This window comes from Hippopotamus amphibius, chromosome 7, assembly GCF_030028045.1.
Source record: "Hippopotamus amphibius kiboko isolate mHipAmp2 chromosome 7, mHipAmp2.hap2, whole genome shotgun sequence".
Lineage (NCBI taxonomy): Eukaryota > Metazoa > Chordata > Mammalia > Artiodactyla > Hippopotamidae > Hippopotamus > Hippopotamus amphibius.
The window spans coordinates 34,381,132-34,395,684 of NC_080192.1; the positions used below are offsets into that span (position 1 = coordinate 34,381,132).

Genomic DNA, 14,553 nt, shown 5'->3' on the forward strand with positions numbered 1-14,553 from the left:
AGGCCACTTGGTTGCACTATTTTTAGATTATTAAATGGCAGAATCAGGATCTGAAACCGTCTGTGAAACTCATGTTCTTTACCACATTTGGCACTGTTCCCAATAAAGGCAATTTCATTGCAATGGTGAAAAGAGATAAAATACAAATTTAAACACTACTATTACTGAAATCAAACTTAACTGTTTCTTGAGGTCTATGCCAGATATGGCTAATATTAATTGTTCCATTTAAAAGGTTTGGTTATATACAGTGATAATTGTTTAAGAAGTGAAGCAGAGTTACTTGAAATATGTGTTCAGCACAGATTCCAAACTTTAGAACTTTGTATCCTAAAGGGTCTTAGAGATGATATGGTCCAACTTCTTCAGTTTTCAAAGAAAAGGCTTTCAGGAAACTACTGAATGAAACTACTGAATGAATGAATAATACCTATGTAAATATTGCAAAGTACAAATAGTTCAGCTCTATGCAGCTTATAATTATTATCTGCTTTGGCTGTTAGACTTCACCAGAAAACATAAAACTTAGGGTATTAGTTAAATAATTATTTAACTTTTATGGCTAACATTTATTTTGCTTTAGAAAGAAAACAAAGAAAAAGAGGAATAACTGAAGATAGTTCATTTCTCTCGCAAATAGTTCTTTGATGGTTTGTCTTAAAGATATTTAAAAATTCCTATATAAGCATTTTCTCCATGCAACATTCTGTCTAAAGTTTCTATAGTCTATGCCTTTCTTATTTATATTCCTTGTATTATTCTTAAATGAAAAATTTGTTCTTTCTACTTAAGAACAGATTACTCCCCGTTTTAAATAATCTTTCGGTGCATGTGTCATTATGATATATTTAAACAACAGAACCGACTCCTTGTAGGTTATTCTGAACTATTGTTTTGTGTCTGACTTCTATTATGTTTAATTTTAAACAGCTTGAAATAATGCTGGAGCCCAAGGTCTGGAGAGAAGCTGCAGCTCAGGTGTTCTTTGCCTTAGGTCTGGGATTTGGTGGTGTCATTGCCTTTTCAAGCTACAACAAGAGAGACAACAACTGCCACTTTGATGCTGTCCTGGTGTCCTTCATCAATTTTTTTACTTCTATCCTGGCAACATTGGTGGTGTTTGCAGTTCTGGGCTTCAAAGCAAATGTCATAAATGAGAAATGCATTGCAGAGTAGGTTATTAATTTCCTTTAGCTTCTGATGGCATAATTATATTTAAAAACATCTCCTTCCCAAACCCATGTGTTCATTAATATTGTTTCACTTTTCAGAAATTCGGAAATGATCATCAAACTTGTGAAAATGGGCAACATTAGTCAAGATATTATTCCTCATCATATCAACTTTTCAGCTGTTTCTGTGCAAGATTATCATTTAGTTTACGACATCATTCAAAAAGTGAAAGAAGAAGAGTTTCCTGCTCTCCATCTCAATTCCTGTCAAATTGAAGATGAGCTAAACAAAGTTAGTAGGCTACGTTTAAGCAATAAAATAATTCTCGTTAACTTAAAATATGCATTATCCAGAAGACTGCTTTTAGTCAAATGACCTTTAAAATGCCTGCTGAAGATCACGCTGTTTCAGAATTCCCATTCTTTATTTCAGAGAACGCATTATCTTAAATCAAAAAATTTCACTTTACTTCAAAAAGTAGTTTCACTGATTAAGACACAATAATTTAAAATAGGAATATAGATTAGGTGATTTTCATCCCAGATAATGAAATTAGTCTGGTACCTTTCCTGGTATAATATGTAATACAAAACTTGAATTATTATTATTATTTACATATTGCATGGTTGTTTGAACACATGAATGATATTTGCCCATCTTAACAATTCTGTTCCATAAGTCATGATTAAATCCTTTTTCTAGCCACTGTCATATATTTTAATAAACACAGCATAGGTGAATATGAATAAATAGCCTTGCATTAATTGTCACCCTCTCTTTACATTGCCAAAAAGGAAAATATAATGGAGAAATTGGCCATTAATCTCTTGCTTTAAGATAGCTAACTGTACTTGAGATTAAACATAAAGAATCACGTGCAGGAAATTACAGATAAAGCCATTGTTAGCATAAAAATCTTGAATTCTGTAAGGAAAGATTTAATTACTTACTCAAATTTCTTTTTAAATTTTGGTCTATCTGTTGTCTTTATGAGATAACATGATCACCTTGAATTTTGTTTAAAAGCACGGTTTCTTAGGCGGCAACACGATTTCAGCATGTTTATTTCCAGTAACTCCCCTGCATTATTCAGAGTTCTCTTGCCCTTTGTGACTGATGTATATAGCCAGGACTTCATATTGCTCTGTGTTAATGTGGCTGTTTTGTATATCTTACAGGCTGTTCAGGGGACTGGTTTAGCTTTTATTGCATTTACAGAAGCGATGACACATTTCCCTGCATCTCCCTTCTGGTCAGTGATGTTCTTCCTCATGCTGGTAAATCTTGGGCTTGGCAGCATGTTTGGAACCATTGAAGGGATCATCACACCCATTGTGGACACTTTCAAAGTGAGGAAAGAAATTCTCACTGGTGAGTTTTTATGTATTTGACTTTTCATTGAACTGATACTATCCATTTTACCCTTGGTAAGAGATCAGAGATGGAAATAGCAAAGTGTTTATTATTAATGTCTACTTATTAATAAGTGTTACTAGTATTTGTTATTTAGGGATTTATTTATGTAACACGCAAATGACATTTTAAATATAGATTATATTAATTATTAGTGACATATTCTTTATTAGTAGTAATGTCATTATCATGAATTACTGGTGCTAGAACAAAGTCATAGAATGTTCTTGTATAATTTTGTATTTAAGTCAAATAATTATTAAAAAAAGGGTTTCAGATCATTGGATTTTCCAAAAGTGCATAACTGAAATTGATAAACCTAGATTTAGTTCTCATATAAAAGAGTGATTGTAGCCTGATGGAAGTTAATATATCTAGTAGGAAAGATAGTAACACAATTTATTGATATTGATGGTTATTAAAAGTCCAATCTGCAAGTAGTTATTAAAGTACCAGTTATGTATTGCATCCTCCTTGCATTTGAGGGATATCAAGGATATAAGAGAAATTACAACAGAGATACAGAGATATAGGAGAGCCTCTCCTCTAAAGAGAATAGGACTGATAATTAAAATCAAGGTGAGGAGATAAGACTTGTACCATGTAACATACTGCTAGCATGATAGAGACTTTACATGTTCTACAAATTAAGACGCAGAAAAGGTCATCTAAATATATGAGGGGACTGTCAGTGAAAGTCAGTGGAAATTCATTTAGAAAGGGGAAGGGTCTTCTCAGGGGTCAGATGATAGCGTTAGTAAGCATACCCAAATAGAGACAAAGGAAGCAGCGAGGAAGCCAGCCAGACCAGAGTGCAGCAACAGTGTTGGTAAGTGATGCAAAAATTAATTGGAAAAAATATATAGATGATCTGAAATGCCGGGCAGTGGTGCACAAGCTCCCCAAGGCTCTGTTTTTAGCTCTGAAAGATTTAGTAATAATTTACGTGTAAATAACTCTCAAATACATATATATCTTTATCACTCACTGCTCTGCTAAGTGTGTGTAAAACAATTTCAGCAGTTTGTCAGATATTTACATCTGTCTTTAATTCAGCTGAACATAAATGAGAAATTTCTCTATCTTTTCCTGAAAGGCAGTCTCTACTTCTGCAGTTTCTATTTATTTTAAGGCTATCAATACCCTGCCTGGCATGCAGACTAAATAAGTCATCTTTGCTGCTTTTCTCATCTTTGCCCCATATCCCAACCCTCCTATGGTAAGAGGGTTTGCAAAATGAAGGGGAAAAGCAACAGTGTAGGTCAGAGTAAAGAGGAATATACTTTCTACCCCCGTTACCTGTATTTTGGGATCATACTTTTACTTTGAGTCATGTTTTATATATTTAGATGAAATGTTCTTCCATCATCTTTGTCAGATGTTTTCGTCTCCTCTGATAGGACAGAGGGATTTAGATAAGTGACTTACTCATTATCTCTTCCTCTCACATGGTCAGCAAAACTCTGTGTCTGTACCACCTAGAATACACTCTCTTCTTATCTACCTTATACTATGATGTAATTAGGAGAGTGAGAGTGACATAGGCTGTGGTTCAAATCCAAGCTCTGCTACTTTGATCCTGAGACTGAGTACAATTTTCTGTGACAAGCGTTCAAATATTTCAATACGCGTTAGACTACAAGTGAAAGCTACTTTTCCATTTCTACATGATATGTTTATATATAATATTCACTTATGTATGATGTAACTCATACCACTAGCATAGCGCTTAGGAGATGGAGGAAATGGCTTAATTTAACCCATACTTATTGAGACTGTTAGTGAACCTCCATCGGATGGAACCCGGGGATACCAGTTTTCTTCCCTTCTGAACTGCTCTTACGTGCTCCACTTCTTTCATTTTTACTCACCTCTGCTAAAAGCTGGTTGAGAAAGAGAACACAGTCATCTTTTATTTTTGAGGGCCTCTCTACTAATGTGCATGAGAAAATAAAGAGTCTAACAAAAATATGGATTCCAGGATTAGTCTGTTCAGGCAATATCAAGATAGAGATGTGGGTTGCTGCTAAGGCAAGGTCTCATCAGATTTTTTTCAGTTATGCTTTAACAATAACCATATTTCAATCAAATATAAAAATATGTCATCATAGTCTTATTATAAGCCACATTAACCTCATTATTAATTTAAAATTTCAATATTGTTTCCAAAATTATAAAACATTATTAAAAGTAGAAATGACCTATGAATATTTGCTGCCTGAAAAAGTCACTTTGCTATTAATAATGAGAAGAAGGGTATGGAGATTTAGATTTTTAATATATTCTCAGTTTTGCCTCATTTGTTATTTGTGCTCAGTAAGTAAGTTTCCACAGACTCAGGGAGATGAGTTGTTACTGTCTCACAAAGAAGTCATATTAAATCTGGGGCTAAATCCAGGTAACTAATTCCCAATATTTTATATTCCATGGTATCAGGAAAGGTATACTATTTATATCATTAACATGAGCGGAAATAAAATTATTGTTTGCATATAATAACTTATAATGAGGTTTGAAAGACTTGACTCTGAATAGGGCTTAATTTTTAAAATTTATTCCTTTTGTCCAGTTATCTGTTGTCTTCTGGCATTTTGTATTGGCCTGATATTTGTGCAGCGCTCTGGAAATTACTTTGTTACAATGTTTGATGATTATTCTGCTACCCTGCCTCTGCTAATTGTGGTCATCTTGGAGAATATTGCTGTATCCTTTGTGTATGGCATAGATAAGTAAGTATATTCTCTCTCATGCATTCATTTTTCATCTCTGTTTTGGAAAGACCAATTGTTAATATCTATCTCATTTAGAAGAGGAGGGAAGTGGCTAGAGGGGAAAATTTCTTGCCACAAAAGTCAAAATTCTTTTGCAGGCTCTTCTTCATTAAACACTTTTAACAAAGTTTATCCCCTTATTAGGCGATTAGTTAAAATGGTGTAGATGGTAATGTAGTTTAGGATTCTGGAGCTTTGATTTAATTCTGGTTATCAAATAGGAACTTCCAAGATCTAATTTGTATTGGCTAAGTTCTAAGAACCTTGCTGTTTTGAGCTGTTGTTACAGATAGGAAAACATAAGCTTAGTGAGACGCCAAGTGACTTGCTCATCATACCTGAACAGAGGCAGACCTGGGATTCATAGCCATTTTCGCTTAACTCCAAGGACTGTACTTCTAATTATGTTGCTAACCTGTTTTATGAGAGAAATTTTATTTTGCTATGCTATAAAATGCCTTATTTTACCATGTTACACAATGTTTTATACAATTTTGGGAAGTGATATATATATATATCTCACTGCTCCGAGATATATATGGCATTTGCTATACATAAACTTCATATCTATATGGAGTCATGACTTGCACTCACTAGATGCCCAAACCCCTGAATTATATACCTGCTATGTTTGAAAAATGTGTCTACCTGGTGTGAAATGAAACATTAATCTCAGAAGAAAAAAAGTTTCTGGAGGTCTTGTCCAATATTTTTTAAAGTTGTCTTTAGTTAAGATATGTGGATTAAGGCAATAAGACCATCAAACTTATTAGAAGTCTCTGTGAAGTAGGAATAAGTTCATTGAGAACCATAGTTCTCTTAAACAACATAAAGAACATTATTGGTATTGAGCGAGCTTTGTCACAAAGCTTAAAGAATGTTTTTATTACTGGCAAAAGCTCTGGGCAAGGAAAGGTGGGGAAACTTACATTTAACGATCATGTACTATATAGAAATAGTAGTAATAGTTATATGACATCCATTAAACTTTTTTTTCTCTGAGAACTTTTATTGAGATACAATTGACATACAATAAACTGCATATATTTAAAGTGTATAATTTGATATATTTTTCTTATTTGTAATGTATGTATGGCAATCCTAATCTCCCATTTCATCCCACCCAACCCCCCCACGCCTCCACTTACCCCCTTGGTGTCCATATGTTTGTTCTCTATGTCTGTGTCTCTATTTCTGTCTTGCAAACCAGTTGATTTGTGCCATTTTCCTAGATTCCACATATATGCATTGATATACGATATTTGTTTTTCTCTTTCTAACTTACTTCACTCTGTATGGCAGTCTCTGGGTCCATCCATGTCTCTACAAATGTCCCAGTTTCATTCCTTTTTATGGCTGAGTAATATTCCATTGTACATACATACCACATCTTCTTTATCCATTCATCTATTGAGGGACATTTAGGTTGCTTCCATTACCTGGCTATTGTAAATAGTGCTGCAATGAACACTGGGGTGCATGTGTCTTTTTGAATTATGGTTTTCTCTGGATATATGCCCAGTAGTGGGATTGCTGGGTCATATGGTAATTCCATTTTTAGTTTTTCAAGGAACCTCTATACTGTTCTCCATAATGGATGTATCAATTTACATTCCCACCAACAGTGCAAGAGGGTTCCCTTTTCTCCACACCCTCCCCAGCATTTATTGTTTATAGATTTTATGATGATGCCTATTCTAACTGGTGTGAGGTGATACCTCATTGCAGTTTTGATATGCATTTCTCTAATAATTAGTGATGTTGAGCAGCTTTTCATGTGCTTCTTGGCCATCTGTATGTCTTCTTTGGAGAAATGCCTATTTAGGTCTTCTACCCATTTTTTGATTGGGTTGTTTGTTTTTTTGATATTGAGCTGCATGAACTGTTTATATATTTTGGAGATTAATCCTTTATCTGTTGATGTGTTTGCAAGTATTCTTCCCCCTTCTGAGGGTTGTCTTTTCATCTTGTTTATAGTTTCTTTTGCTGTGCAAAGATTTTAGGTTTCATTGGGTCCCGCTTGTGTATTTTTGTTTTCATTACCATTACTCTAGGAGGTGGGTCAGAAAAGATCTTGCTGTGACTTATGTCAAAGAGTAATCTACCTATATTTTCCTCTAAGAGTTTTATAGTGTTTGACATGTATTAAATTTTAGTCCTTATAACAACCTGTGGTAACTAATATTACCCATATCATGGATGGAAAATTGGCCCTACTTGTACAGGAGGACACAGTACGTTAGTTGTAGAGCTAGGACTTTAATTTTAAAACCAGATATTTCTACACTCTACTAAGCTATCCACAACTCCTAACCTGCACTGTGTGGGAATTTGATGTTGTTATTAGACTGATCTGTGCATCAATAAGATCATAATTTATATTTCCATTTAGACAGTTCATCATTTACAATAGGCACAGTAGTAGATATTTCTTAGTAGTTCCTAAATAATAATCATTATAACAACAGGAAGAATACTACTACTAATAATACTTGCGTCTATAAATTTCTGCTGTATGTGAGGTAGTGTGATCCACATATGTTGTCTATAAGCCTAACAATAACCCTCCAAGATAGGTATTAACTTTTTTGAAAATGCCAAAAATGAAGCTCAGAAGGACTAAGGTTTACATTAAAAGATGACAGAGCTATGATTTGCAACCAGGTCTGTTGGTCTCTAAAGCTCATACCTTGTCCTAGGAGCAGAATTAGAATTCTTCTGTCTAAAGTGCTCTCACTTAGTTACTTTCCCTTCCTTAAAATGTTGGTAGCAACCTTATATTCTTCCTGTTCACCTTCAACAGTGTCATGAGCTCAGTTCTGCTCTGTCTTCTGCCACGTTTACCTACATTTCCAGAGACAGTGTTGAGAGAAAGAAGGCTTTCAAAACTTAAACTTTTGAGACAGCAAATTCAAATACAGAAAAAGAAATATTGGAGCATAGCAAGTTAGGGGTTAGGAAGAAATATGAATGAGAAAAAATGAAAAGGAGGATTCTGTGAAGCTGAAAGTGATGGCTGTGTAGATCGTATTTCATTTTAAAAATGAAAGAAAAAAAGAATGACTAGAAAGCAAAACTAAATACCCATAAACACTGGCAAGAAGATATTCCCATGAACCCTCAAACATGAAAGGCTGGGACAAACCACTGGCAGCTGCAAGACCTGTGTGGTATCACATCCATGTGAGAGATGGTAGAGAATATGCAGCTGGGCTTCTGACAGCTTTCCAGTCACCCCCAGGTCCTCCCTGCAATGTGTGGCAGGCTGATCTAAAGACAGTGAGCTAAACTGGGAGAAATTTTATAGGATCTTTGCCCTCATTTTGCAGAATGCAGAGGGATCAAAATATAATAAGATCATCAGTGGTGGAGCAATGTGGTCTCAGCAAACTCTTGAAATGAAAAACCCAAAGTTCTCTTCCAAGATAAAGCTCTGCACTGAAGAAAAAGTGATGGGAGCAAAACCTGAACTGAGCAGGAGAGAGGCAGTAGGGGCCATGGAAAAGAAAGCTCAGGTAAATATGAGGAGGAGAGCAGAGGTAAATAGAACTGAGAAATTCTGAGGCCACCTTTTTTGATTACTTTGCAAATATAGAGAGGAAAGACCCATCCCTACCTCCTAAAAAACACAGGAAAATTCATTTCACTTAAATGTGGCCAAATCTTAAGTTGATTTTTTTTTTTTTTTTTTTTAAAAAGAGGGTGACTTCCCTAGTGGCGCAGTGGTTAAGAATCTGCCTGCCAATGCAGGGGACATGGGTTCAAGCCCTGGTCCAGGAAGATCCCACATGCCACGGAGCAATTAAGCCCCTGTGCCACAACTACTGAGCCTGCACTCTAGAGCCCAAGAGCCATAACTACTGAGTCCAAGTGCCACAACTACTGAAGCCTAGAGCCTGTGCTCTGCAACAAGAGAAGCCACCACAATGAGAAGCCTGAGCACCACAATGAAGGGTAGCCCCAGCTCGCCGCAACTACAGAAAGTCCACGTGCAGCAACAAAGACCCAATGCAACCAATAAGTAAATAATAAAAAAATAGGGAAGAAGTAGAGTAAAATCCCTGCAGACAACAAAAGCACACAAGCAAAATAGATGGAAAGCTAACAATACTTCAAAATGAGTTGAAATAAATGTTTAAAAATGATAGAAGCCACAAAAGAATAGCAGACATCAGTTATTTTAAAATTGAGAAATATAATAATTAGAGAAAAGGAAGATTTGAAAACAGAGGTGATAGAACTCAGGAAATAATTGTAAATAAAAGAGAAACACAGGAATGAAGATCTAATTAAAAAGATAACAAGAACAATAAGTACAATGGCTAATTTCAGAAGAATTAGAAGCTAGAAAGGAGGAAGACTTGAAAACAAAGGATTTAAGAAAAATAAAAATAGTAGTTAAGCAAAGATGATTCAACATATGTACAATGAAGGCCTCTAAAATGCTAAAAACTATAATTGAAGAAACTTACCCCAAATAACTTGAATGTTGAAAGGGCAAACAAGATATAGTACTTGGAAAAGTAGACATAAAGGCCAACAACAAGACATAGCCTAGGATCCTAGGATGCTACTTCAAGACAAACGAAACCAAACCAAACCAAACTGAAAAGGCATCCAGGTAAAAACAATACAAAACAAAACAAGATTATTTATAAGAGGAAAATCTAATAGTCAACAAAATTTTTGTAACAATATTATGTAGTTAGACATATGTATGATTCTCAAGGAAAGAAAACGTAAGCCACAGTTTTAAATTGAGCTGAACTAACATTCAGGTATAGTGACCACAGACCAACAATTAGAAACATGCAAGAAATTAGGAAATATAGTTACTATGACCCCTTTTTGAAAAATCTATGAGAGAACTAGGTTTAGACAACCAAAAAGTCGGCAGAAACATTAATACAAGGACTAGTGAGTGGGCAGTAAATATTTATCTCGAGATAAACATTAAGGGATGTAGACTAGTATGTAATGGCTAAATGCTCCTGACAGTGTTAACATCTACAATTAAAAAGGGTGAATTTCATTTCAGGTAAATAATACCGCAATAACCTGAATCTTAATAAATAAATAAATAAATAAGTCTAATCATTACTAGGTCTAAGTGCTCATTCACAGGAAATAGGAAGATCAGATGCACTTGTGAAGCAACACTGTGTGGATGCAATCCGCAAAATCCAGACTGTGGGAAACTACAGGACAGAGTGCCCAGCTGATTCAACAAAAAATTGGAGGAAACAATAAAGAAATGCAGGAGGAACTTAGAGATGAAAAAGGGACTTGAGAAACACACAAATCAATTGCAATGTGTGGACCTTCTTTCAATTAAAAAAAAACCAGACTACAAAAAGAAATGAGAGGTCAAATAATATAAACACCAATTGGATTGGATGATATTAATTATGGCTAATTAAAAAAAAAGAAACAAGGAAATTTTAATGCATTGCAAATATTGTGTTCATAGAGTGGGAAGTCATCAGTTGGAGGAGACTTTCCAGTAATTGACTTAAGGGGACTTTCTCCAAATGAAAATTACAGTTAGCTAGTTCCATTTTACTTTACAAATGTTCTTAATTTATAAGTCATCTTCCAATATGACTTTTGGACTCAGTATAAAATGTCATAGTATATCATGGTTAAACCCCCCATCAAAGCTTTGATATAATGCATATTTTAAAGGACATTTAATGTACAATATTTTAATATAGCTATATCAACTCAAGGAATAATTAAATTCTTTTGTTCTGTTTAGGTTTATGGAAGACCTAAAGGATATGCTGGGCTTTGCTCCCAACAGATATTACTACTATATGTGGAAATATATTTCTCCTCTAATGCTATTATCACTGCTAATTGCTAGCATTGTGAATATGGGATTAAGTCCCCCTGGCTATAATGCATGGATTGAAGATAAGGTAAAATGCAAAATAAGGAAGTTAGATAAAAATATACATAAAATGTCATTTTAGAGGTTTTTGTCTTTTGCTTTTTTCACAGTATAGTTTGCTGTTTAATGAATGGTATTGCTTTTATGCAAGGATCTTGAGATTTTTATGTATTGTTTGGCTCCAAATATGTATGATTTTTTAATACATTGTAGAGTTTTTAGTACATGAGAGACACTGACTTGGTCCTTGTTAAAGTAATTTTATTCATGTCGCCATAGATGAACCAATAATTATTGGGCCTTTAACTTCAGAAAACATATTGATCAAACCACCATAAATATTTTTTCCTGTATAGATTTATTAAATCATATCTGAGATACCCTAACAATGAAAATATGCATTAGCCATGTATACATAATTTAAGTAAATATTGAAGTAAAATTTTGCTATAACTGTCATATTAGCCATGACTGTTTCAATTTCTGTTCTAATGCTGCTTTAGCTACATAGTAATGCAATCATAAGATACATATTAGCTGTTAGAAAATCAGAATGCTTATTTTTCAGATACCTCTGACCTTTATCCTATGGTCAATAACTCTATATAATAACAAAAAAATTCATGACTATTCTAAACAAATAAGTCTGTTATCCCTTACCAAAACCCTTGGGGCCAGATGTAGTTCAAAATTTAATTTCAGATTTTAGAAAGATAATGTGGCACATATAACACGTGACTATTGCTTAGTAACAAACGACCCCCAAATTTAATGACGGAAAGCAATGATGATTTATTATTTCTTAGGATTCTGTGGATGAGCTGGTTGATTCTTCTCTGGGTCTGGTGTGAGCTAACTCATGCAGCTGATTAAACTCGGAGAGCTGGGCTCTGTCTATGTGAGCTCTCATTCTTGGCTTCTTTCAGGCCTTATGGACTCCGGGCAGCATTCTAAGACAGAGACAGAAATAGCAAGGCCTTTAAGGCTTTGCTCTGGAAGTTGCTTGCTGTCACTTCCACAGGAATTTAATAGTCAAAATCATAAGACTAGCCCAGATTCTTTGCTTATAAGCCTGAGACAAATATAATTTTTTCACGTCCCTACAGAGAAAGATAGGTTATTAATAATTATTTTTTGGCTTCAACAGGCATCGGAGGAATTTCTGAGCTACCCAACGTGGGGAATGGTCGTCTGTATCTCTCTAATGGTCCTGGCAATACTGCCCGTCCCTGTTGTCTTCATCATTCGTCGCTGTAATCTTATAGATGATAGTTCTGGTAATTTAGCATCTGTGACCTATAAAAGAGGAAGGGTCCTGAAGGAGCCTATAAACTTAGAGGGAGACAATGCAAGCCTCATTCATGGAAAGATATCAAGCGAGATGTCCTCTCCAAATTTTGGTAAAAATATTTATCGAAAACAGAGTGGATCACCAACTCTGGATACCGCTCCCAACGGACGATATGGGATAGGGTACTTGATGGCAGATATGCCAGATATGCCAGAATCTGACTTGTAGCTGAAGGGCAAAAACAGTGGGTTTTATTTGGTTCATTTTTATCAATGAACATTGGCTCTACTAAGAGAAGCGTTAGACTTCGCTTATCAGAGGGCGATCTCAGGTGTTCCATGGCTGTGATCTTTAATCCTAACGGTGTATCTAAATTCAACTCGAGCATTCCTTTGGAGTCTTTGGTTTGCATTTGCACAGAAAGAGTCACAGACAAAGTGTACAATAACTGGGCTCCATGTTGGTCAGAATTTTCAAAACTACTTTTGGTGTTTTTTCAAGGATTCCTATCTCTAAAAACCACAGGTGTTACCTCAGTTTCTAATAATTTCTGGATGTCATGGTATGGGCAACTCAAAAATGGTATACTTCAAAATTTATGTTTGCCTTCAGGATAACCCCCAGGATTACGATGACCAGTTCTGTAAGTTGGTGCCGCTCAGCACATTTCCATGAATATATTGTGTAGATAGGCTGTACTTATTTTGGTAGCATTGATACCTTCTTAGGCAATTAGTTGAAGAAAACTGCAAAATATTTTCTTATGTAATAGCTGTATAGAGCAATAGAATCAAAGAATAAGAAGGCACTAAATGCTGGGATGAAAGGTGAGATTCAGAGGTGACTGGGGATCATGTGCGTGATGGATGTATATTTTGTGTAAAATATATACGCGAAAATGATCTAAGAATGAGTCACTCAGCACTCTCAAGAATTATGCAGATTCTGCATTTTTCTATGCCGTGTGCCTAAAAACCTACTTGATATTTATTGTGGTTTGAAGATTACTCATAGTATATTTATATAATATACTTGCAATGTATAAAGATGTATATTAGTACTCTTAAGTACTGATATGAAAATTTGAAGCAAGATGGCATTTTATTTCATATCTTTCTGTTTTGCTTCTGTTTTATGCAAATATAAATCCTTTTTTAAGTGATTGTTAAAATTGTATGGCATTACATTTTAAGCTACAAATAAAGTTAAAAAATCATGTTTGTTTTCCACATTGATTTTTCTTGTGCCACCTAACTTGGATTATCTTGCACTTCTGTCAGCACTTGGGCATTTCATTATAATTAATCATCACATTCCAAGAGGGATTAATATTGATTAATAGAGTTACCACCACTTTAGAGATAAAGGAAAAAGTATTATGGTTAAATAGTTTTCTAATGTAGTCCTACAATTCTTGGAAAAATACTTATAGTCTCCCAGGAAACCATATGTAGAGATGACTGCTTCCTGGGTCAGTACTGTCTCTGAAGTGCAAAAAATTATGATGATTTCTATGAAACTGTTCTATATATGAAGTTGGATGAAGCAGGACTCCATTGAGTCCATCTAGTTGAAAAGCTTTTATTTAACTGTCCTACCACTATATAGGTCACATTTTAAAAATACTGATGGATGAAGCAGCAAAATATTGGAAGATAGTATATTCTGTATCCATTGATTTATTTTGGCCAAATATTCTTCATCTGCTATGGACATATATTAACAGACTGCATCGGAGCATTTAAAATATAATTCCCCTGGTGACTAAACCTTTCAGGCTTTTTTTTTTGTGTGTGTGTGTCTTCACTAATATTATATTTTGTAACACTTTAAAGTTTAAGAACATTTTATAGGTAGGCAATATATGCACACTATACAAACTCAAAAATTATCCCAATTCAATGTAAATTAAATTTTCCTTTCAAAATTTCTCCTAGCCACCCATTTCCCATCCTTGAAGGCAACCACCATTACCAGTTTCTCATGTGTCTTTATAGAGATGCTCCATGTAT

At 34.7% G+C, this 14,553-nt stretch overlaps 1 protein-coding gene across 4 annotated transcripts in view; it reads left to right on the forward strand.

Moving 5' to 3' along the window:
- Positions 1-13,748, forward strand: part of SLC6A15 (solute carrier family 6 member 15) — a 48,294-nt gene extending 34,546 nt beyond the window's left edge. For 3 of the 4 annotated variants that reach the window (XM_057743061.1, XM_057743060.1, XM_057743064.1), the window contains 6 exons: positions 931-1,172; positions 1,272-1,464; positions 2,352-2,544; positions 5,156-5,315; positions 11,116-11,278; positions 12,398-13,716. In XM_057743061.1, coding sequence (XP_057599044.1) covers positions 931-1,172; positions 1,272-1,464; positions 2,352-2,544; positions 5,156-5,315; positions 11,116-11,278; positions 12,398-12,769 — 1,323 coding nt within the window. In that variant the 3' untranslated portion in view covers positions 12,770-13,716. Of the gene's footprint in view, positions 1-930; positions 1,173-1,271; positions 1,465-2,351; positions 2,545-5,155; positions 5,316-11,115; positions 11,279-12,397 lie in introns of all 4 variants that reach the window. The other variant, XM_057743062.1, reaches the window with a different exon arrangement.
- The last annotated feature ends 805 nt before the right edge of the window (positions 13,749-14,553 follow it).